This window comes from Dipodomys ordii, unplaced genomic scaffold (genome assembly GCF_000151885.1).
Source record: "Dipodomys ordii isolate 6190 unplaced genomic scaffold, Dord_2.0 Scaffold6, whole genome shotgun sequence".
Lineage (NCBI taxonomy): Eukaryota > Metazoa > Chordata > Mammalia > Rodentia > Heteromyidae > Dipodomys > Dipodomys ordii.
Genome location: NW_012267222.1, coordinates 11,417,473 through 11,440,374, shown reverse-complemented (window position 1 = coordinate 11,440,374; position 22,902 = coordinate 11,417,473). Strand labels below are relative to the sequence as shown.

Genomic DNA, 22,902 nt, shown 5'->3' with positions numbered 1-22,902 from the left:
GCTGAAGAGCTGAGGGACAGCGCCCAGGCCCAGGGTTCAGGCCCCACAACTGACCATAAAAAATTAAAATGTGGGAGTGACAGGGCATCTCTAAGGATTCCTAGGAAGTATTACCTGGTCTTTTCCCCTCTTTTATTAATGAACTAGAGATAGTTATGAGACTAAAATATTTTGGTTAAGAATGAACATGGAATTTTAAATTGACCGACCTATCTTCAAATATTAGTCTGCTGTTTATTGTGTACCATGACTTTGTGCAATTCTCTTCCTCAGTTTCCTCATCTGCTATTTTTCCTAGAAGGACATCCCTGAGGCTCAAGAATTCACAACCAGGCTATGGTTTAGGGTCACCTCTAAGAAGTATTACTTGATAATGGCAGGTTGCTAAGCCTTCTGATTGTGTGCTGTCAGGATATTTAATAAGCCTTGCATAAATTCATTTACTTCATAGCCATTGAGCTCTCACTGAGGGACTAACATTATCATAAACATAGTCTGCAAATAGCAGCCATTGCTAGGCTGACAATACACTGGCAAAACGGGGATAACCTTATAAATCAAGGCACAGCTATGTACAAAAGAACTGGGCTGGAAAATGGGTGAGTACCTGAGCTCAAATAGGCTTCACAGAGTTAAGCATAAACTAGCCTGGCATGGGATGAGTGAGGAGGCCTAGAAGAACAGTTTGTAGCCAGGAAGACCCAAGTTTGAGTTCTGGTTGTGCCACATTGCTGCTGGGCAAGGCACTTAAATTCTGATCCTATATATCTTCATCAGTAAAGAGGTGATGATAGTACCTCTCTATAAGGTTCTTTCTAGAATGACAAAAGTAAGCGTATAGCACTTAAGCAGAGTTCTGGAGCAAAGTAAGCATTGAAAGCAAGCATTCCATAAGTATGTAATAATAATAGATAGTATGCACTTACCAGTAAAAGTAATCAGTCAGGTTACTTGACCAAACTTGCTTCATCTCTGAGGCCTCAATTTTCCCATCTGTAGGACATTTGGCTTTGTGACTTCTGAAGACCTTTCCAATTTAAGTACAGGTATTTGACAGCATTCCAAGCAGGGCTTTAGTAGACCAAACAGCCCACCAGAGGGCCAGTATATAGAAAGGTTTTCCTACCCGAGGGTCATTTCCTAGAAATACCTCCTGGGTTAGCTCTGTGTTTCCATGCTTACTACTCACTGTATTCTAAGATCCTAGATAGCTACCAAGGCCTTGCTAGTGGTCGGTTAATTGTATCTTTGCCTCATACCCTCCATATATCTTCTTGATTCTTCCACTCTAGGTCTATTTGTTTGACCTGACTTACAAGCAGCGGCCATACACCTTCCTCTTACCTAGGAAATGTCACTCCTCAGGGGGTAAGTTCTTCCTTAGGGCTTCTCTACTAAGGCGGGGCGTGGGGGTGGGGGGACCCACTCAGAACTTGCTAGCTCTGTAGAAAAAGAAGCCTGAATTTAAAAAAAAAAATTTTTTTTACTATAATACTCCAAAAGGAGCAAATCTCTGCAGTGATCCTCTCAGTAGTAAGAAGGAAGATAACAGTTGGTCTGCAGGATCCGTCCCTTACTTCTCCTTAGACAGGTTCTTCCCTCCCGGGGCTTGGCTCTGAAGAACCTGAAATACTTGTCCTTCCTTCTCCTCTGGGGCCTACTGTCAATATAGGCATTTCCTCACCCTTTATTCCCTCCCCTATCCCAGCTAAGGAAAACATCTACCTGAAGCTGTGTCCTCTTCAACCAGCAGAGGGCGCGCAGGCTTTTCTTTATACTATTGAATGCCCATCTGCCTGAGCTTGGTTTCTGGGACTTGAGATTTACCTGAGAGAATAGTACCACAGTCAGCCCAACGCTGGTGGCTCATGCCCATAATCCTAGCTACTCAGGAGGCTGAATCTGAGGATCATGGTTCAAAGCCAGCCCGGGCAGGAAAGTCTGTGAGACTCTTTATCTCCAATAAGAACCACTAGAAAACTGGAAGTGGCACTGTGGCTCAAGTGCTCACCTTGAGCTGAAGAGTGCAGGGACAGCACGCAAGCCCAGAGTTCAAGCCCCATGACCACCACCACCAACAACAAAAGAATAGTACCACAGTCAGACCCTGTGGTGAAAGCCAAAGAGCCAAAGAGCTATGAGGAAAAAATGAGGAACTCCCCCTGAGTTGTTGATTTCTCTTTGTCCCTGCCAGAAGTCCAGAATGGCAAGATGTCCACCAATGGTGTATCCAATGGCATGTCTAATGGCCTTCATCTTCACAGCAATGGCTTCCGGCTGCCTGAGAGTAGAGGACATGTCAGGTGAGGCCAGTTGACTTTTCCATGCCTTAGTTAACATTTTAAGAACTGGAGGGATGACCACGACCTGAAAACATTCTTCCTGATCTGTCTGTACACATCCCAGAGGGAGGAGGCTGTGGCAAAGTAACTTCTCAAAGAGTGACTAGTGCTCCTGAGTCCACTCTTGCCTGGTAGACCACCAGTCATGCGCAGTCTAAAGCTCCAGTCCCTGGGTTACCAGTAGCAAGGGTTAGGTCCCAGAGCCTAGCTGCCTCTTAGCATTGAGCTGCTCCCGCAGAACAGTTCTCCCAGCTAGTCCTTCCCTCATACATTATTCCTCATCCCATAGCATAGTCCTTCCTCTGCTCTCTGACAGACCCTCTACTGCACTTTGGATGCATAGGTGTTCAAATTTCTTAGCCCTTAAGAGTAACACAATTCTCCATAAAGAGACCACCATAAGGGTGGTCTCAAGGCTTAGCTCAGCATGGAGCCAGGGTTATCAGCTCTGGTCATGTGAACCCTAGCAAATGATTAAGAACCTCCTTAACCCTGCCCAGGACAGCCTCATTCCCTCCCCTCTTCTTCTCACCCATTCAGAGTGTCAGAACCTGTGCCAGCAAGGGTTCCAACCCAAGCTGGGGTCAGGACTGCCCCTTCTTCTAGATGACAGTGCAGATTACAGAGGCTGAGAGAGCCTGCACAGCCAGCCCTCAGGCAGAACAACTCTCATTGTTTGACTTCGCTGACTTGGCTCTGCTTCCCCCCACAGTCCCCAGGTAGAGCTGCCCCCATATCTGGAGCGTGTGAAGCAGCAAGCCAATGAGGCTTTTGCTTGCCAGCAGTGGACTCAGGCCATTCAGCTTTACAGCAAGGCTGTGCAGAAGGCCCCTCACAATGCTATGCTCTATGGAAACCGAGCTGCTGCCTATATGAAACGCAAGTGGTAAGTGGGCACTGCAGAGGAGACCTGGGCCAGAGCTCTCGGGATGAAGCAGCTGGACCACAAGGCATTGGGCCTGATGGAACCAAGTTGCCAAGGCATCCAGTGAAGGCGGCAGTTACTCCTGCCACTTCTCAGGGCTCCTTGAGCCTGGGACTCTCCTGTCCATCTCCAGGCTGAGGATAGGCAGATACTCCAAGCACCAAGGAAGCTCACAACAAAGTGGAACACATTAACAAGTAACTCAGACAACAGGCTTTGTTATATAAAGTGCTGAGGAAATAGGAGTTGAGAGAATAGTTGGAGAACTGGGCCTTGAAGGTACAGGTAGAATCTTGCTTTGGAAATGAGTTTGTATAAAATGATTCTGTCTAGTTCAATGGCCCTGGGATTTTCATTCTGTTCCCTTAGACTCATTGGACCAAGCACAAACAAGAACACAGAGGTCTGAGTCTGTCCATGAGTCCTCCTGGGGTGTAGTGACTGGTGGTAAAGGAGCAGCTCTATATCCTTAGGAGCCCTTCATCTTCAGAGACCATCAGGGCCCAGACCTTCTGCCTATAGCACCAGCAGGCAAGCAAGCAGGCAGACCCCCCTCCCCCAGCCAGGGCCAGGACTGGAGATGGATAGAGCTGGGCCCACAGCCATTTCTGCTCCGTCTGGCATCCGTCGGCCCTGCCCAGACAGACAGGCCAGCTGGTGTGCCATCGTCTGGCTGGAACTAGGCAGGCTTGGGAAGCTTAAGAATCCCACCCAAGTGAGCAGGCTGGTAGGTGGGGGATGGGGAAGATGCCACCCCCTACAGGCCTCAGCTTGGGCATCAGGAATTTGTTCAGTGTTCAGGTGGCACCCAGATCCAAGAGATGACTATTTGGGGGCCATCCTGAGGTGTGTCACCTCTGTCCCAACAGTTAGGTAGAACATGGTAGTCCTCATCCAGGCATTAAGCTGAGAGCCCTGCTTCATAGCTATATACTGGTAAGACAGGTGGCTGATTTCCCAATCCACGTGTGTCCTGAGCTTGTTCTCAGAGCTCCTACTATGTGCTGGATACTGGACAAACAAAGCTCTGTTACTCTATAACAGTCTCTCCCTCAGCACCCAGCCTCTGGACAGGACCCTGTCCCAGACAGTTCAGCATGAAAGAGGCAGGAAGTCTTGTGAGTGGTCAGGTAAAGTGCTACGGACATCAAGAAGAGTTGGGTCACTTTAGCTGGGGATCAGGGAAGCATCAGAAAGACACAGTGTGTGAATGGGCTTGAAGTGTGGGCAGGCTTAGACAAGGAGATGAAGGGGAGGAGGGGACCGTGGGGAAGGACATTCCAGGGAGATGAAATGGTGTGAACAAAGGCGTGGGGGCGGGGGACTGACTGAAGAGCTTGCTTCAGAACAGCAAATCTATTTGGCTGGAGCAGAGGATTCGGGAAAGGACTGGCAGGAGATGAGTCTGTGAGGTAGCCTGGGGCTGGCCTGGAAAGGGCTTGGAATGCAGAGCGGTGGCGTTTGGCCTTGATTCAGTGTGTGATGGGCAGCTACTGGAGGGTCTGAGCATGAGAGGGATGTGCAGAGTGCTGTCCTTTCAGGGAGATTGATCTGTCAGTCGTCTAGGATGGGTGAGCCCGGGGGGTGGGGGGGCAGCCTGCTTTCTACCCTCATCCCCACATGCCTGCCAGTGACCCCTAGAATGTCACATTCTGTCCCAGGCTGGTCTCCCCAGGGCTACCATCTGCTCCTAGAAGCAGCCCACCCTCTGGCTCCTGGCTGGTCTCAGGTCAGGTCTGGCTGTTTCTGAGAGCTCTGAGGGGCACCTTGCAGGCAGTAATTGGGTTTCCAAACAGTGCCTGCTCCTTCGTCATAGCCACTCATTCTGACGCAGACCACACCATCAAAACATCTCTGTTTCCTGCCTGCCCGCCCCCACACTGCTGAGACACTGGTCCCTGGTGCGAGCCTGGCTGTTGCTATGTGCTCCCTCTGAGTGCTGTGGGGAAAGAAGGGTCAGGATGAGGCTTCCCTTGTCAGACTTGCTTTCGTGTGCAGGAGGGTTATGATCTAGGGAGCTATGCTTACTGCTTAGCGAGGGTCCACTCTGGCCCAGCACGGGGAGGAAAAAAATAGTCTCCAACAAGGCAAGTGGCACGCGAAACCTATCTGCTGTCCAGATGAGAAGCGGCGATGGGTCTCCAGGGACCAGGCGCCTCCTGTATCATAGTACAGGTTGGAAAAGGGAGGGGCTTCTCATTTACCTCCTCCCAGTCACACACCCCACACACACAATAAAAAGCACTCCCACTTCCTTCCTTTCCTCCACACTTTAGGTTGGAGACATGAGTGGGGACAATTTGGAGCTCCTGGCGCGCACAGCCCCCTCGCCAGCAGCTTCCAGAAAGCTGACTCTGCCAAAGTGTCAGGGCCCATCCTCCAGCCCCAGGAGGTGGAGGCCACAGCTGCTGCGGATCAGTCAGCCAGGACAGGGGGGGGGTCTGGCTGAGGGTTTGCTGCCTGCTGGTCAGACCCTGAGCCCCCAGCCTGGCACTTCTGGCTTCCCCAGGCCCAGAACTGTCCTTGAGGGCCCCCTGCTTTGGACATTGCTTTGAAGGCCAGCAGGGGGATTTGAGGAGGTGGATGAAGAAAAAGAGAAGGAGGGCTTGGGGAGCCTGAGGTGGGCAGGATGCCAGGCCTTCTGCTGCAGAGCTGCGGGTGCCTGAGGTGAGCAGTGTACAGTTGCAGCCAGAGTCCAGCAGGGGGCAGCCTGACACCATTTATTGCTGCCTCGAGCCTTCAGGGCTCTTGGCTTTAGCGTGTTCTATCTCCTTGGGAGAGAAGCTTGGGCTGAGCTAGGCCTTGGTCCCCTTGTCCCCAGACCCTGAGGTCTGTTCGGGATAGAGTACAGGAAGTAGAATAGAAGTAGACCTCTTGCTGGCCATGTGGCTGCACTTGTAAGGTATATTCTCTTGCCTTCCCAGGGACGGGGACCACTACGACGCCCTGCGGGACTGCCTCAAGGCCATCTCCCTAAACCCCTGCCACCTGAAGGCACACTTCCGCCTGGCCCGCTGCCTCTTTGAGCTCAAGTACGTGGCTGAGGCCATGGAGTGCCTGGATGACTTCAAAGGAAAGTTCCCAGAACAGGCCCACAGCAGTGCTTGTGACGCATTGGGCCGAGATATCACAGCTGCCCTCTTCTCCAAGAATGACGGTGGTGAGTGGGCACTGAGGAGGAAGGGGTGGCTGTCACTCACCTATCTGAGAACCTTCTGGAGAGGATGAAGTTGTGGGATTGGAGAAGCTTGGCTTCAGAAGCTAATGCAGAAACCATTCACCTAAGACAATAGTCTCCCTGTCTCTGAGAAATGCTAGCTCTCCCACTGAGAGTTTGGATTGGTTATAGTATGTTGTTTTGTGCCAGTACTGCGGCTTGAACTCAGAGTCTCACATTGTCACTCAGCTTTCTTGCTCATGGCTGACACTCTGCTGTTGGAGCTCTACCTCCAATTTGGCTTTTTTGCGGGTTGATTGGAGATAGTGTTTCACAGACTTTTGTGCCCAGACAGACATCAGACCATGATCCTCTAGGTTCAAACTCAATCCTGAGATCTGTCTCCTGAGTAGCTAGGATTATAGGCATGAGCCATGACTACCCAGCCAGTTAGGGTATGTTTGAGGCACTTGGTATAGGAGTACAATGAGCCCAGGCTGCTGGGTCTTCCCTCCTGTTCCCAGACTGGCCTTGGAAGCTCACTCGACTGGGTTTTACCTTTGTTCCAGCCTGTACGAGTGCAACAGAAGTGGTAGTTCAAGGCAATAGAAATGCCTCAGCCTTCCCCTCAACTTTGGCACCACACAGTTCACTGCCTTACCTGCACAGAGGTCACAAGACTCTGCAGCTCTCCTCGCTAGCATTGGAGGGCAAGCTTGATTGTTGTGGGGTGGTCTATAAATGTGGAAGGAAGGTGAGCTCACTGGAGGCAGACCCCTTTCTTCCTTCCAATTTACTAGCCCTGGAGTCTTTCCTTTGTTTAGTTATCAGACACGTACCATGTGCCAGACACTGTGCTAGGTCCTAGAAATATAGCTGTGATTCTGTCAGATGAGATTTGTGTTTGTGGAGTTCACAACCTAATGACGTAAGCATGCACCGCAAGACAGGCAAAGAAAATGACAAGTGCTAGGGAGCCCCAAGTGGCATAAGGGCTTGATGCTGGTCTGGGCTTCTTCAGGAAGAGACCTGAGGGATACAGAGTTTACAAAGTGGCTATGGGAGGCAGAGAGTCCCTGGCTTGGGGACTTTTAAGGAATTAAAAAAAAACTAGCAGCCAAGCACTGGTGCCTCATGCCTGTAATCCTTCAAGCCTTATGACCAACCAAAAAAAAAAAGAAGAAAGAAAAAAGAAAACTAGTATACTTTACCTGTTAACTGATTGATGCTACTGTTGGGATCCTTAAAAACTTGGGTCTGTCAAGCCTTTATTTGGGGAACTAAACCAGGTTTCTCCTGTTATGAAAGGTTTCCTCTTAAACATTCTGAAAAGATAGCTGGATCCAGAGATCCATCTTCCCACAACCTTTTCCAGTTTTCCAGAGTAGGTAGAGCAGGCAGCCCTACATGGCCAGTACTTGGACTGAAAAACAGGGCCAAGAATGGAGGAAAATGGAGAAGGAGTGGCAAGACTCACTCCTTTCCTTGGTCTTTGCCCCCAGAGGACAAGAAGGGAGCTGGTGGTGGTGGTGGTGGTCCAGTCCGCCTCCGGAGCACAAGCCGCAAGGACTCCATCTCAGAAGATGAGATGGTGCTACGGGAACGGAGCTACGACTATCAGTTCCGCTACTGTGGTCACTGCAACACCACGACGGATATCAAGGAGGCGAATTTCTTTGGCAGGTCTGAGGCCCTAAATAGGAGGAGGGCATACCCACTTGGCAACAGGAGTAGGGGTGGGTGGGCTCCGGACATCTGCTTTCATAAGAAAAGTCTCACCTCCCCACACTACCGCTGTACCTTTGTTCATTTGGCCTCACTTTTAGCATCTCTGATATGAAACAAGCCATACCCACCCCGGGAGCCATCCCCTGATCTCAGGAGAAACTCCCAAGTACAGCATCCCCCACTTCTGACTGTCTGCATGGGCTAGAGCCTGGTGGTGTTTGTTTTTGTTTTTGTTGGAAGGAGGCAGTGGGGATTGAATTTCACACTTGCTTGATAATGTTTTTGCACTTTTGGGGGGGGGTTGTTTTTGTCCGTCGTGGGGCTTGAACTCAGGGCCTGGGCACTGTCCTGAGTCCTTTTGCTTAAGGCTAATACTCACTTTGAGCCACATGCCACTTTTGGTTTTCTGGTGGTTAATTGGAGATACTAAGAGTCTGACAGACTTTTCTGCCCAGGTTTGCTTTGAACTGCAATCCACAGATCTCAGCCTCCTGAGTAGCTAGAATTAGCCACCAGCACCTGGCCTAGTCTTTTCAGATAGGATTATACATTTTTGCCTGAACTAGTCTCAGATCTCAGTCCTCCTACTTCTGCTTCCTGAACAGCTTAGATTACAGACAAATACCACCATGCCTGGGCCCCTAGTGTTTAAAATGTTTGGAGCTTCTCTAATGGGAAATAACAAGTCAAGAGCCCCCAAAAGCTGAGATCTTGGCACAAGTGTTGTGTGCTTACAACTGTGCCCTAGGTACTGAGAAACAAAGCCTGTTTCTTATACACCATCACCTTAGCCTTCTTTTGTAGATGCTTAGACTTTCAGTAGATGAGACCTATGAATATGAGTATATAATCTATCTGTCAAGTTTAGGCGCTGGTGGCTCAGGCCTGTAATCCTGGGAACTCAGGAGGCTGAGATCTGAGGATCATGGTTCAAAGCCAGCCAGGGCAGGAAAGTCCGTGAGACTCTTATCTCCAATAAACCACTCAGAAAACCAGAAGTGGTACTGTGGCTCAATTGGTAGATTGCTAGCCTTGAGCTGAAGAGCTGAAGGATAGCACCCAGCGTTTAAGCCCTGTGACTGACCACCCCGCAAAAAAAATCTATCTGCCAAAACCCCCCTGCTGTAGATGTATTGTAGGATTTAGGGGTCTGGATGAAGAAGCCTTGGGTTGCTGAGGGAAGGGTTAGATGAGGGTGTTCTTAGAGACCTCAGAGAAACAGTATCTGATTCTGGCACTTTGAATGGTCCATCTTAGAGGGCTGCTGGCAGTAGCAAGCCCAGGATCGAAGGGAACAGTAACTAGAGTCTGCAGCATGGAAAGAGTTCCAGGTGCGTGGGAGTTTTGAGTCACAGACAGACCTTGAGTGTAGGAACCCAGTGACTCCAGACTTTCCTGTTCCCCACTGAGCCTCTACTTGGGGCTGCAGGGAAGTCCCCACCTGATCTCTCCCTGCCCTTTGCCCCCCTGCCAGCAATGCTCAGTACATCGTCAGTGGCTCTGACGATGGCTCCTTCTTCATCTGGGAAAAGGAGACCACCAACCTAGTCCGCGTGCTCCAGGGGGACGAGTCCATTGTCAACTGCCTGCAGCCACATCCCAGCTACTGCTTCCTGGCCACTAGTGGCATTGACCCTGTTGTGCGACTCTGGAACCCTCGACCAGAGGTAAGGGTACAGGCAAAGTGACCAAAGACAGACCTTGTGCAGGGTGAGGTCCCTGTGCAGAGCAGAGCGTCTGGCTGCCAGCAGAGAGGGGCTGAACTGAGAACTGAGCTACACAGGTTTGCAGCTGCTGAGATGACTAAGGCGGGGCCAAAGAGGGGACCTCAGGTTCTGCAACGTTCTGAATGCAGTAGGCGATTCCAGGAGCAATAGTTGGTATCTGCCTTCCTGAAGTGCCCATACCCTAAGAACAGGGGTACAGGGCAGACAAGCAGACTAGCAGTGGCCCTTCATGAGAGGGGCCCTTCTGCTCACATACCAGCGGGCCCTCAGACACAGGAAAGTGTGTGGGACCCTTACTGTCTGCCCCTGCTTTCCTCCTACCTGCACCCCTACTCACACCTGCAGGGTCCAGCCACCCCGGCACCTCCTCAGGGGTTGCTGTGAGGACTGAGAGGCCATGCCTCCACTGTCCAGCCTGGCGTGGTACCTCCATCTCAGTGTACCCACCAGAGGACTCCCCGGCCTCTCTGCCCCACCTCCTCCCCTTTCCTAGTGGACAAGTTGCTAATTTAACATGACTTAAAAAGAGGCCCCCCCCCTTGGAAGTAGCGCTGTGTGTGGCTAAAGTGGTAGAGCAGTAGTCTTGAGCTGAAGAGCTCAGGGACAGCACCCAGGCCCAGAGTTCAAGCCCCATAACCAACCAAAAAAAAAAAAAGGCCCCTCCAGGAACCTTCCTGGGGAGGAGAAGAAAATGAACACTAAGAAAGGACTGTTGAGAGTGCAGTGGAACAATAGATGGGGAAGCGCAGCGACAGCTTCCAGATAGACTGTCTCCCATCTAGACTGACTCTGTTCCCCAGCATGCATCCCAGGGTGTGCTCCATAGGCTCTACCTGGTACGCCCACCACACACACATAACCTGGTGTGGCCTTGGGCCACCCTCGCTCCCCACACCCCCACACCGCTCCGTGTACATCTCCCAGTGTGTGTGGGTCTGTCTTCTCCTGCCCTCCCTCCCCTTCCGTGCTCTAGTGTGTGCCCCGGGGGCCCTCCCACCCCAGTCCTCTTGAGCTGCCCTTTCCTCCGCCACAGAGTGAAGACCTCACAGGCCGAGTTGTGGAAGACATGGAAGGCGCCTCTCAAGCCAACCAGCGGCGCATGAACGCGGACCCACTGGAGGTGATGCTGCTCAACATGGGCTACCGGATCACAGGCCTGAGCAGCGGGGGCGCCGGGGCCTCTGACGATGAGGACAGCTCCGAGGGCCAAGTGCAGTGCCGGCCCAGCTAGATACGCCTAGCCCCTAGTCTCCAGCCCCAGCCACTGGCTGGGCCCTCCTCCCTGGGCAGGAGGTCAAGGGATTCTGTTTTGGTTTGTCTTCCACCCCCACCCCCATTTTTCATTTCCCCTGTTTTGTTTGTTAGTTTGGCATTGGGGGTGGGGGTTGCTGCAACTTGCTGGCTTTTACACTCTTGGGCTGAGTGTCCCTTGACTTTTCCCAGCCCTGAGCAGAAAGAAGAGGGGATGCCCCCTCCGTGTGCCCCCACCTCCTGCTTCCATGTCCCTGGACGGCTTGGCCTGCCTCAAAACCCTTTCTGTCTTGTGGGGGGCAAGGGCTGCCGCTGTCTTCAAGGACTGCCCTGCCCTTCAGTTGGCAGCCGGAAGGGAGTGGAGCTCCCAGCTAGGCCTGGCCTGTTGCCACTTGCTCTCCTGCCTGCAGGGCTAACTCTCCTCCCTCCTGTGGTCTTCAGGGAAGTCCCTCCACAGCCACCAGCGTCAGGGTGGCAGAAAGGGAGGGGGAAGCCCTGGAGTGGGCACGGCCAGCCACATGCCCTGGTGGCAGTGGAACTTCTCACTTCCCCTCCTGGGCATCAGCTCTGCTGCCCAGGCCTACTCATGCTGGCCACCTCTGGGGGCCCTGCCCTTTCTGAGGGACCTGGTGGGGGTCTGGGCACTGCATCCACGCAGCCACTTTGTGCACCGTGGCCACTCTCCTGGGGCGCTCCTTGGCCTCACTGTGACCTTTCTGCCAGAGCTCCCAGCCAGGCCGGCTCTGCCCTCTCTGCCCTCTTTCCCACCCCACATGCTGAGCCGCCACAAAGACCAAAGAAGTGATGGCTTTTCTAGGTCCCCCTGCTGCTCTGGGGAGAGGGGGTGGGAAAGTCTCCAGCTCAGCCCCCTCCCTCCTCAGCAGCCCCAAGCTTTACACTGGATGCAGCAGTGGTTACCCCACCAAGCCCCTCCTCCCTCTGCCCCCTTGGCTCCTGGCTCTGGAGCTACTTGGGTAGTTGGTTCGTCCTCCCTCCCTCCCTCCCCCTCCCCTCTGTGCTTCCTTGGCTCCAGCCCTCCAGCTGCAGCCTCTGGGGAGAAGCAGCCTCCCTTCCTCCCTCTCTCCCTCCCGCCCTCCCTCGCCCCTGTCTCTGCCAGGTGCCTCCTCTCAGTCAGGCTTCAGAGCAGCCCTGGAGACAGGAGGGCCATGTTAAAAGCTTTTTCACAGTTTTAAGAAGACAGGGTAGGGGGTGGGGGTGAAACTAGTGGTGGGGGGTCTGGCACCATCTCATTGCTTTAATCCCAGCGACACAGGTGGCAGCTTCTCCCCCTGCCTGCCCACCCCAGTCTCTCTTCCCACCCCTCTTCTAGCTTGGTAATGAAGTATATTTATTGGTGAAGGGAACAGCTGCTGCTGCTTCTCCCGCTGCTGGGACTCACTCCCCTGTCTCTTCTCCATGACCTTTCTCTAGCTGGGGAGTGGGGATAATGGGGCTAGGCCCTGGGACATAAGAACTGGCCAGGGCCCCTTGGTTTCCTGTGTTCCAGCCACCCACCATTTCTTCCCTTCCTGCCTCCTGCCTCCCACCTCCCACCCCTGCCTGCCCTGCCTGGGCCCTGCAGTGTGGAGAGACACATAAGCCTTACTGTCCTCCGGGGCAGGAGCCGAGCCTTTTTGTTGCTCTGCTCCCAGGAGAGTGAGGGTGACGCAATTGATTAAAACCATTTTGTTCTAGTTGTGGCCAGTGGCATTTGTGGGGTACAAATGGGTCTTGGGTCCCTCCCCTCCCTAGCTGTGCGACCTTGAGTGACCACACCTCCACCAGGCAGAATGAGGCCTGCCGTGCAGGATCACTGGGCAGTGGCCACTCAGCCCAGCAGGATAGAACACAAAGCCCAGCACTGGCAACTGTAATTCTGCAATAATCAGCTTTTAGTCACTGGCTTTCCCCCCTATAAAATAAGGGACTTGGAATCTTGATGGTTTTTCAGACTTTTTAAAAACTAGAACCCAAATAAGAATGGAGTTTCACAGTGTGATTCAAGATACAGATGCTAGCTTGTTAGAAGTGTGTGTGTGTGTGTGTGATAATGAAGAAAAGTTTTGCACCATTATACATGTAATGTATGCTCTACCTACTTTTCTATTAGGAGGAAAATTCTGGTTGTAGCCCGCTAAACTGATTTCGCAACCTGCAGTTTTTGTTTGTTTTTTGTTTTTTTTTTAATGGTCATAGGGCTTGAACTCAGTGTCTGGGGGCTATCTATGAGCTTTTCTACTCAAAGCTAGCACTCTACCACTTTGAGCCACAGGACCACTTCTGGTTTTCTGGTGGTTAATTGAAGATAAGAGTCCCACAGACTTTCCTGCCATTGGCTGACTTCAAACCATGATCCTCAGATCTCAGCCTCCTGAGTAGCTAGGATTACAGGCATGAGCCACTGGCACCAGCTAACAATCTGCAGTTTGTTTTTTTTTGTTTTGATTTGGTTTTGTTTGGGTCCAGTTGTGGGGCCTGAACTCTGGGCATGGGCGCTGTCCCTCAGCTCTTCAGCTCAAGGCTAGCGCTCTACCACTTGAGCCACAGCACCACTTCCGGCTTTTTTCTTATGTGGTGCTGAGGAATGGAACCCAAGGCCTCAGGCATGCAAGGCAAGCGCTCTACCACTGAGCCACCTTCCCAGCCCGACAATCTGCAGTTTTTTTATGTGTACTATATTACTAGCTCTTCTCTCAAACCAGAAGATTCCAAATGTGCTCAGTGCTGTTAGCATGCTAGTAAGTTTCTTGGAGCCCTAAAGCCAAAAGAAATAGCTAACAGCTCAATTAAGTAGTGATGCCCAAATCCCTAAATAAGTGCTTATGTCTTAACAAGTTGCCATTTAAAAATTAATACACATAATTGGAAGGTATATTCATTTTATTGTTAAATAACTGCAGTTAGATTTGTTCACCTGTTTGGCACTGCACAACTTGTCAAACTCTAATCGACATAGGGATTATTACCAAGACTTCCTGTTATGCACTGATTTGCATTTGCTTCTTGTCAGCAACTTAGCTTCTCAAAATGATGTCAAAGTGATGTAAGGCAGTCGTGTAATGAAGCTGCAAACTCCCGGGAGCCAGTAGTTTTCTTAGTAGTACTTCTCAATTTTAAATGCTGTACTTGGCCCCCTGAAATTGGCTGCAGCACCCTAAAGGCTTTTGATACAGCTTAAGAGCTGGTTCACTACTGCAGGAATAGTTTCCTGTTGAAACATTATGATTCTTAGGGAAGAAGTGGGCTGGGCCAGCTGGCTATGCTTGGTTTAGTCCAGAAGACAGACCAGAAATAAGTTCTGTTACAAACATAATAGGTAGAGTTAGGAAGTAGGTACATCAGGCTGGCATCATTCTTTGTTCCCAAACTGAAATCTGCAGTAGCTTCAAGATACTCCCAGACCATGCAAGGCAGGGACAATATTCCAGGTCATGGCAGCAGTGTAATACTGCTTCATGGGCCCTGAGTGATTCTCAGGATGGCCTGGAAGGATAATTAAGTTGGGGAAGAGTTCCTGTGCTGGATGAGAGATGGTAAGTTTGATCTTATAGGCAAAGAGGAGTCATTAGAAACCATCTGAGGTTGGAACAAGCATCAGTAGCTTGCACCTGTTATCCTAGCTATCCAGGAGGTTGAGATCTGAGGATTGCAGTTTGAAGTCATCCTGAGCAGGAAGGGCCATAAGATTCTTATCCCCAGTTAACCACCTAAAAACCAGAAGTAGACCTGTGGCTTAGAGAGGTAGCTTGCTAGCCTTGAGCCAAAAAGCTTAGGAGGCCCTGAATTAAAGCCCCATGACTGACAAGAAAAAATAAAACAGTATCACCAGGACTCTTACACTTGGAGTTGGCATTCCCTTTTTTATTTTATATTTTTTGCCATTATTAGTATTTAAACTCCATGCCTAGGCTTGATTGTATTACTTGGTTTGCTGGTACTCAATTCACTTGAGCCATGCCCCCAGTCCACTTTCTGTTCTGTGTGTCCTGGGGCTTGAACTCAAGACTAGGGCACTGTTCCCAAGCCTTTTTGTTCAAGTCTTGAGCCAAGGTTCTACTTCTAGCTTTCCAGTGGGTTAACTGGAGATAAGGATTTCATGCACTTTCCTGCCTGGGCTGGCCAGGCTGGCCAGGCTGGCTTCAAACCATGATCCTCATATCTCAGCTAGGATTACAGGCATGAGCCACCAGCACCTGGCTGGTACATTAGTTTAGCCATAAATGTTTTCCTGTATGTCTTATGTGATATACAGCTCAAACATGACACTCTGGATCTGAGACTTCTTATTACTTTGGACTACAGGTGTCTGTCTGTGATATGACTGTTCACTGTCATTTGAGGATTTTAAAATACCTTGTATCTATATAAATACATTTTTACTGTCTAGATTGCATAATGAAGTGTACCCACTCAAACCCTGGGCTTCGTCCCTTTCTGAGGAGGAATAATGGTCACCTGCACAGTGCAGTTCCGTTGTGGGTTTTTGTTTCATAGAGTAATGACTAAAAATCCACTGTGATTTCCCACTTGAAATCCAAACATAGTATGAAATGTAAGGCTGCTTTTCTAAATAACAGCTGAGGTAAGAGCAGAGGAAGTTCAGATTTAGGTGATATAATTAGTGTGGCACTTTCTTTGTGCCAGTCCTCGGGCTTGAACCCCAGTCCTGGGTGCTGGTCCTCAAGCATTTGTGCCCTACCACCTAAGCCACACACCTCTACTTCCAGATAAGAGTCTCGTGACTTTCCTTGTCAGGCTGGCTTGAAACCACAGCCCTTAGATCTCAGCTTCCTAAGTAGCTAGGATCACTGGTGTGAGATACTGGCACCCAGCTGATATACTTTTATGGAAATTATTTGGTAGTAGCTCAACAAATTATATAGAAGAATAAAGATTTATTTACTGGGGGCTGGGAAGGTGGCTCAGTGGTAGAGCGCTTGCCTTGCATGCATGAGGCCCTGGGTTTGATTCCTCAGCATCACATAAGCAAAAAGAAAAAAACCCGGAAGTGGCGCTCTGGCTCAAGTGGTAGAGCGCTAGCCTTGAGCTGAAGAGCTGAGGGACAGTGCCCAGGCCCAGAGTTCAGGCCCCCACGACCAGACCCCCCCAAAAAAAATTATTTACTGTAAGGCCACAGTGATCAAGATAGCCTGCTATTGGCGCTGGGAAGATGGCTCAGTGGTAGAGTGCTTGCCTCACATGCATGAGGCCCTAGATTTGGTTCCTCAGAACCACATAAACAGAAATAGCTGAGAGTGGCACTGTGGCTCAAGTGGTAGAGTGCTAGCCTTGAGCTGAAGAGCTCAGGGACAATGCCCAGACCCAGAATGCAAGCCCCATAACAACAACAATAGATTAACAATGGAATTAATAGAGAACTAAGAAATAGACCTATACAATATAGCCAACTGATATTTAACAAAGGAGTAAAGTTAATTCAATGGAGGAAGGATAATTTTTTATCATGTGCAGAAACAACTGGACATCTGTTAAAAAAATTAATAATGACCTTATATTACACATACATATATACACAACAGCCAGGTGCCGGTGGCTCACACCTGTAATCCTAGTTACTCAGGAGGCTGAGATCGGAGAATCACGGTTCAAAGCCAGCCCAGGCAGGAGAGGCCATGAGACATCTCTAATAAAATATTCAGAGTGGTTCTGTGGCTCAAGTAATTGAGCACTAGCCTTGAGCAAAAGAAGCTTACGAACAGCACCCAGGCCCAGAGTTGAAGCCCCAGGGGAAGAAATTTTTTCTTAAAGTATCATAGAAAAACCAAGCATGAGGATCAAAAGTGGTGGCTCATATCTGTCATTTCACTTTCTGGGGAGGCAGAGATTGGAAGGCTTGAGGTTTGAGGCCAACCCCAACAAAAAGTTACAGACCCCATTTCAATAAGCAGGTGTGGTAACTATGATCCCAGCCACTCGCTGGCTGAGGTAAAACCATCACAGTCTGGAGCAAAAATGGGATACGCAACTTGAAAAAGCCAAGAAGAGCTTGAGCATGGGTTCAAATGGTAGAGCACCTGACTCGTAGATGTGAGGCCCTGAATCCAGAGCCCCAAGAACACAAAGAGAAGCCATTTGTGGTGGTTCAAGTCTGTAATCTTTAGCAGCCTTGGCTACATAGCAAGATCTTGTCAAAAACAAACAACAAAAAAATGGAAAATAACACAAAAAAATCTAGGCAACCTTGGGTTTGTTTTTAGACACAGCACCATGAAACAAATCTATGAAACAAAAAAACATACACTCAAAAAAAAAAGATAAGTTGGACTTACTTAGATTAAAAAATTTTGGCTCAGCAAAAGGCTCTGTTAAGGTGTGAGCCACTGGCACCAGGCTGAAACTATTTTTAAAACATGCCTGGTAAAAGACTTGTATCTAAAATGTACAAAGAGCCAGGCGCTGGTAGCTCATGCCTGCAATTCTACCTACTCAGAATGCTGAGATCTGAGGATTGTGGTTCACAGCCAGCCTGGGCAGAAAAGTCCATGAGATTCTTTTTTTTTTTTTTTTTTTGGGGGGGGGTCCGGTCGTGGGGCCTAAACTCTGGGCCTGGGCGCTGTCCCTCAGCTCTTCAGCCCAAGGCTAGCACTCTACCACTTGAGCTACAGTGCCACTTCTGGCTTTTTTCTTTTTGCTTATGTGGTGCTGAGGAATGGAACCCAGGGCCTCAGGCATGCAAAGCAAGCGCTCTACCACTGAGCCACCTTCCCAGCCCCTCCATGAGATTCTTATCTTCAATTAACCGTGAGAAAACCGGAAGTGGCGCTGTGGCTCAAAGTGGTGGAGCACTAGCCTGAGTGAAAAAGCTCAGGGACAATGTCCTGACTTCAAGCCCCCACAACTAATGACAAAAAAATGTACAGAGTCCCTAAGATACAACAATTTCAAATAATTAAAAAGTGGATAACAGATCAAAACAGACAACGTATAAACACAAGGAAAAAATTTCAACATATCATTAGAGAATAGTAAATTAAAACTTTACATACCTAAATTTTTTTTGGGGGGTCCAGTCGTGGGGCCTGAACTCTGGGCATGGGCGCTGTCCCTCAGCTCTTCAGCTCAAGGCTACCGCTCTACTACTTGAGCCACAGCGCCACTTCCGGCTTTTTTTTTCTGCTTATGTGGTGCTGAGGAATCGAATCCAGGGCCTCAGGCATGCAAGGCAAGCGCCCTACCACTGAGCCACCTTCCCAGCTCCCACATACCTGAATTTTTTGAATGATGGTATCAAATGCTGACAACGATATGGACAACTCATTGACTGCTGGTAGAAATGCAAATAAGGCACCACCATTTTAAATGACAATTTGGCTGACATTCTTACAGTGCAGATCCAGTTGCACTCTTTAGTACTTACTCAAGGTAAAACTCGTATGTCCACACAAACCTGTATACAAATGTTTATAGGAGTTAGTTCCATAGTTGCCCCAAACTGGAAGCAACCAAGTTGTCCTTCAGAAGATAAGTGCATACCAGATGCTGGTGGCTGTAACCCTAGCTACAGAAGGCTGAGGATCCTTGTTTGAAACAGCCCAGGCAGGAAAGTCTGAAACTCTCATCTTCAATTAACCACCCCAAGTCCAGAAGTAGAGCTGTGGCTTAAGTGGTAGAACCCTAGCCTTTGAGCAAAAAGTTCACTGCTCAGGCCCTGAGTTCAAGCCCCAGGACCAACACACAAAGTTGAAGGACTAGCCAAGTGCTGTGGCATGTACTTGTGCTCTCTGCTACTCCAGGAGCTTAGACTAAAAGTGGCTTGCACTTAGGAGTTCAAGATCAGCCCAGGAAACATGAGAAGCAATCTCAAAATATACACATAGCCAGGCACCTATAATCCTAGCTACTAAAAATGCTGAGATCTGAGGATCACAGTTCAAAGCCAGCCCAGATAGGAAAGCCCATGAGACACATCTCCAATAAACCATCAAAAAACCAGAAGTGGCGCTCTGACTCAAGTGGTAGAACATTAGCTTTGAGCTGAAGAGCTCAGGAACAGCGCCCAGGCTCAGAGTTCAAGCCCCATGACCAACAACAACAATGTGTGAGTGTGTGTGTACTTATAATTTGTATTCTTTTAAGGCATCTTTCTAACATGGAACCAAAGCTAAAGAACCACTGATCCAGCCCTATCCATGTTATACAAGTATGGACAGTGAGCCAGGTCCTAATGGCTCATATCTGTAATCCTAGCAACTCAGGAGGCTGAGATCTCAGGATCAAAGTTTGAAGACAACCCAAGAAACAAAGTCCATGAGACACATACCTCCAATTAACCACCAAAAGGCCAAAAGTAATGCTGTGGCTCCAGTAGAACAAACAGCTTTGAGTGGAAAAAACTAAGAGACAGTGCCCAAGCCCTGAGTTCAGGCTCCACACTGATAGAAAAAAAATTATATGGAACAATGAATTTCAAAGGTTGGCATGAAAAGGAAAAGATGAAGTGCTTTTCCTTGCTTCAAGACCTCTAATGAATGAGAACTTACATACATGAATTGGGAGCAAACTTAAATACATACTGCTTAGTGGCAGAATCCAGTCTATAAAGGCAACATATTCTAGGCAATTGTGTGGCTTTCTGGAAAAAGTAAAGTAATATAGTAAAAAGATCAGTAGAATTTAATTTTTAAAGTATTTTGCATGTATGACTCATCCAAAGCTCTTACCAACCTGCTGACCGAGAACCTGGGACTCACATAAGCTCACATAATGAATGCATAGCAAAACAGATGTGGAAAGTTGGGACTTCAGCGTCTGTGGTGGACAACTGTGGCCCCAATGTCCTGTTGCCAGTCTCTGTGCTTAGAAGCATGTCAAAACATGGCTGTAGAGCTTAAAGAGAGATGAGAAGTTAACTAGTTCAGTGGTTCTCAGCCTGTGTATATACCAGACTCATCCAGGATGCTTTAAAAACTTCCTAGTTCTCACCCCCAGAGATTCTGAGTTGACAGAGTTCAAGCATCCATCCATTATTTTACAGCATCATAGGTTCATCCTAATGGAAGCCAGAACTGAGATCCACTGATCTACTATAGATCTAACCACTGATCTATTATGTGGGTAGGCTCACATTCTATAAATATGGGCAGTAAGTTCCAGTTGGGGTAGGAACCCCAGTGCATGAAAAGCAAGACCACCAGGTCTGAAATTCTGATGTGTGTGTGTGTGTGTGTGTGTGTGTATGCGTGTGCCACAGCTCCATTTCTGCCTTTTTTTTTTTTTTGTCATGGAGCTTGAACTCTGGGCCTGGGTGCTGTCCCTCAGCTCTTCTGCTCAAGGCTAGCACTCTACCACTTGAACCACAGCACCACTTCCTTTTTTTGTGGTTTATTGGAGATAAGAGTCTCATGGACTTTTCCTGCCCAACAGGATTTGAGCCATGATCCTCAGATCTCAGCCTCCTGAGTAGCTAGGATGACAGGCGTGAGCAACCAGCATATGGCTTCCATTTCTGGCTTTTTGGGATGTGAGAACCTCAGGACCTTCCTAACTGGTTTCTAACTGTGAGCTTCAGATCTCAGCCTCCTGAGTAGCTATGATTATAGGTGTCAGCCACCAGCAGCCGGCTTTTTGAAATTGTGATCTCTTGATTCCTAGTGTGGTTCTTGAAATCAGTTTCTTACTCTATCCAGTGCCCTGAGTTTGATCTTCAATACCACTACCTCCTAAAGTCATTTTCTTCTAACGTACTAAGTCCTGGTACTTTTTCAGCTTTTACTCTGTGTCTGGCATTGGGCGAGGCATTGGCTTCCTGAAAATTCACACAACAGATTCAGTGTGTGCCTTCCCAGATCTTCTAGGTTATCTGGATGCTAAGAAATAGCAAAGTCAGGCTACTACATGGTCCCTGCACATCAGGTTTCACTGTGAAACATGAGTTTCCTCCAGTGCATTTTTTGGTCAGCAACCAAGGCTTGAACTCAAGACCTCACATTCATTCAGCTTTCTTGTTTTAAGGCTGGCACTCAGCTGCTTGAGCCACACCTCCAGGCAAGCTTTTTGCTAGTTAAGTGGAGTTTTAGTCTTTCAGATTCTTCTGCTTGGGCTGGCTTTGCACTGTGGTCCCCCAGGTCTCAGCATCCTGAATAATTATAAGGCTATAGATGTGAGCCACCGATGGCACTCAGTTTTCTCTCTAGTACTTTCTGTCATCATTGAAGTGCCCCACTATGTGCCAGATTTCGTCAGGCCTGAGATATCAACATGTCTGGCAGGGAAGTCAGACCTTGGGAAAGAATTCTGACAGCCATGATGATAGACCTTCCTGATCTCAATCATGTCTTTAATAAAAGAGGTCCTGGTCCTAATGAATTCATAGTTTATACCTACTTTATATGGATTTCTCAGGCTGGTCTCCATCATTCACTACTGGCCCTAAAAGGGATTCCAAGTAGAGACAGGTAAGGTCTGAACCCCAGCTCTGAAAAGTGCTTATACCTTAAGTAAGTGCCTCAACCCCTTTGGATACCTTCTCCTCATCAGTAAAATGGATGTTGAATCACCAGCTCTGCTCATCTTGCTGTGTGGTAAGGAGGCTCCAAATCACAGCGTATGCACACTGAAGTGCTCTGAAGTGTTTATGGGTCCTGAAGCAGTGATGTGGGGTTTTAACTGCTACAACGTCTGCCACTGAAGCCCTTATTTTGGCCAAGCATCATTCAGGTGTAAGCTGTCAAGCTTCACAAAAACCACAAGAAAATTGTTCTTTATATTAGAGCTGAGGAATCTGATTCTCCTGCTGGTTCGGCTACTTTCCTAAGGTGTGACAGTTAAGGTTCTGGTCCCACTGACTGACAACTCCTGAGGCTACACATTGAACTTCGTGCTTTACTACCTGTACTAAAGTCAATTCTGGTTCTAGCTGTACTTTCTATAACCTTGGAAAAATCTGTCCATCTATAAAAGAGAATGAAGAGGATGTAGAATCTAATGTCCACAGAATCAGAGGGGCAATTGTCAAATGATTACTTTGAGTGTGTGTGCGTGTGCATGCGTGCGCACACGCACCCCCCCCCCATAAGGGCTTGAACTCAGAGCCTGGGGACTGTTCTTTAGCTATTCCACTCAAGGCTGGTATTCTATCACTTGAGTCACATCTCCACTTTCAGCTTTTTGTTGGTTAATTAGAGATTAGAGTCTCACAGACTTTCCTGCCTGGGATGGCTTTGAACCTTGATCCTTAGATTCAAACCTAAGTAGCTTGAACTACAGGTGTGAGCCACTGATGCCCAACTTGATTTCTCTAATTATAGTGGCTACTTTGGCATCCCTCCCAATTATGGAAAGTTCTGGAATCATAATGGAAGGGGGGGGCTCTCCAGTCTCCAGTAGCCTCCAGGGGAGGGAAGAAGAGTTATGATAGAGCTGGACCAAAAGGCTGCAAAATCGAGGACACTGGCCTCCCCGTGCCATACCCCGTGCCATACTCAGCAGCTTCTCTACCTGCAGCATGGCAGCCCCCGGCTCAGCCCATCATCAGAGTAAGGGGGAATGAGTGGAGGCCCTTCTCCTCTTATGGTCAACAAATAGCTTGCAGGATATTCCCTGGGCACTTGAGATCTGCCAGGTGTCCTGCTGACTACAGAGAATAGTAGAGCCAGTCGATCTTTTTCTCAAGGAGTTCACAATCTCTTAAGGGAGACAGACTTGTAAACAGCTAACGCTAATGCAAGTACACATGAATATTCAGTAGGTGGAAACGTAGTCTTCGTGCTCTGGGAGCCAAGAGGGAGTATTTGTGTGAAACCTTGAAGATGG

General features: G+C 48.9%; 1 protein-coding gene across 1 annotated transcript in view; it reads left to right on the top strand.

Annotated features, from left to right (window-relative positions):
- Positions 1–12,824, top strand: part of Wdtc1 (WD and tetratricopeptide repeats 1) — a 49,227-nt gene extending 36,403 nt beyond the window's left edge. The window contains exons 8-15 of the mRNA XM_013032259.1: positions 1,000–1,012; positions 1,293–1,368; positions 2,195–2,303; positions 3,055–3,228; positions 6,192–6,427; positions 7,927–8,107; positions 9,627–9,819; positions 10,913–12,824. Coding sequence (XP_012887713.1) covers positions 1,000–1,012; positions 1,293–1,368; positions 2,195–2,303; positions 3,055–3,228; positions 6,192–6,427; positions 7,927–8,107; positions 9,627–9,819; positions 10,913–11,110 — 1,180 coding nt within the window. The 3' untranslated portion in view covers positions 11,111–12,824. The remainder of the gene's footprint in view (positions 1–999; positions 1,013–1,292; positions 1,369–2,194; positions 2,304–3,054; positions 3,229–6,191; positions 6,428–7,926; positions 8,108–9,626; positions 9,820–10,912) is intronic.
- The last annotated feature ends 10,078 nt before the right edge of the window (positions 12,825–22,902 follow it).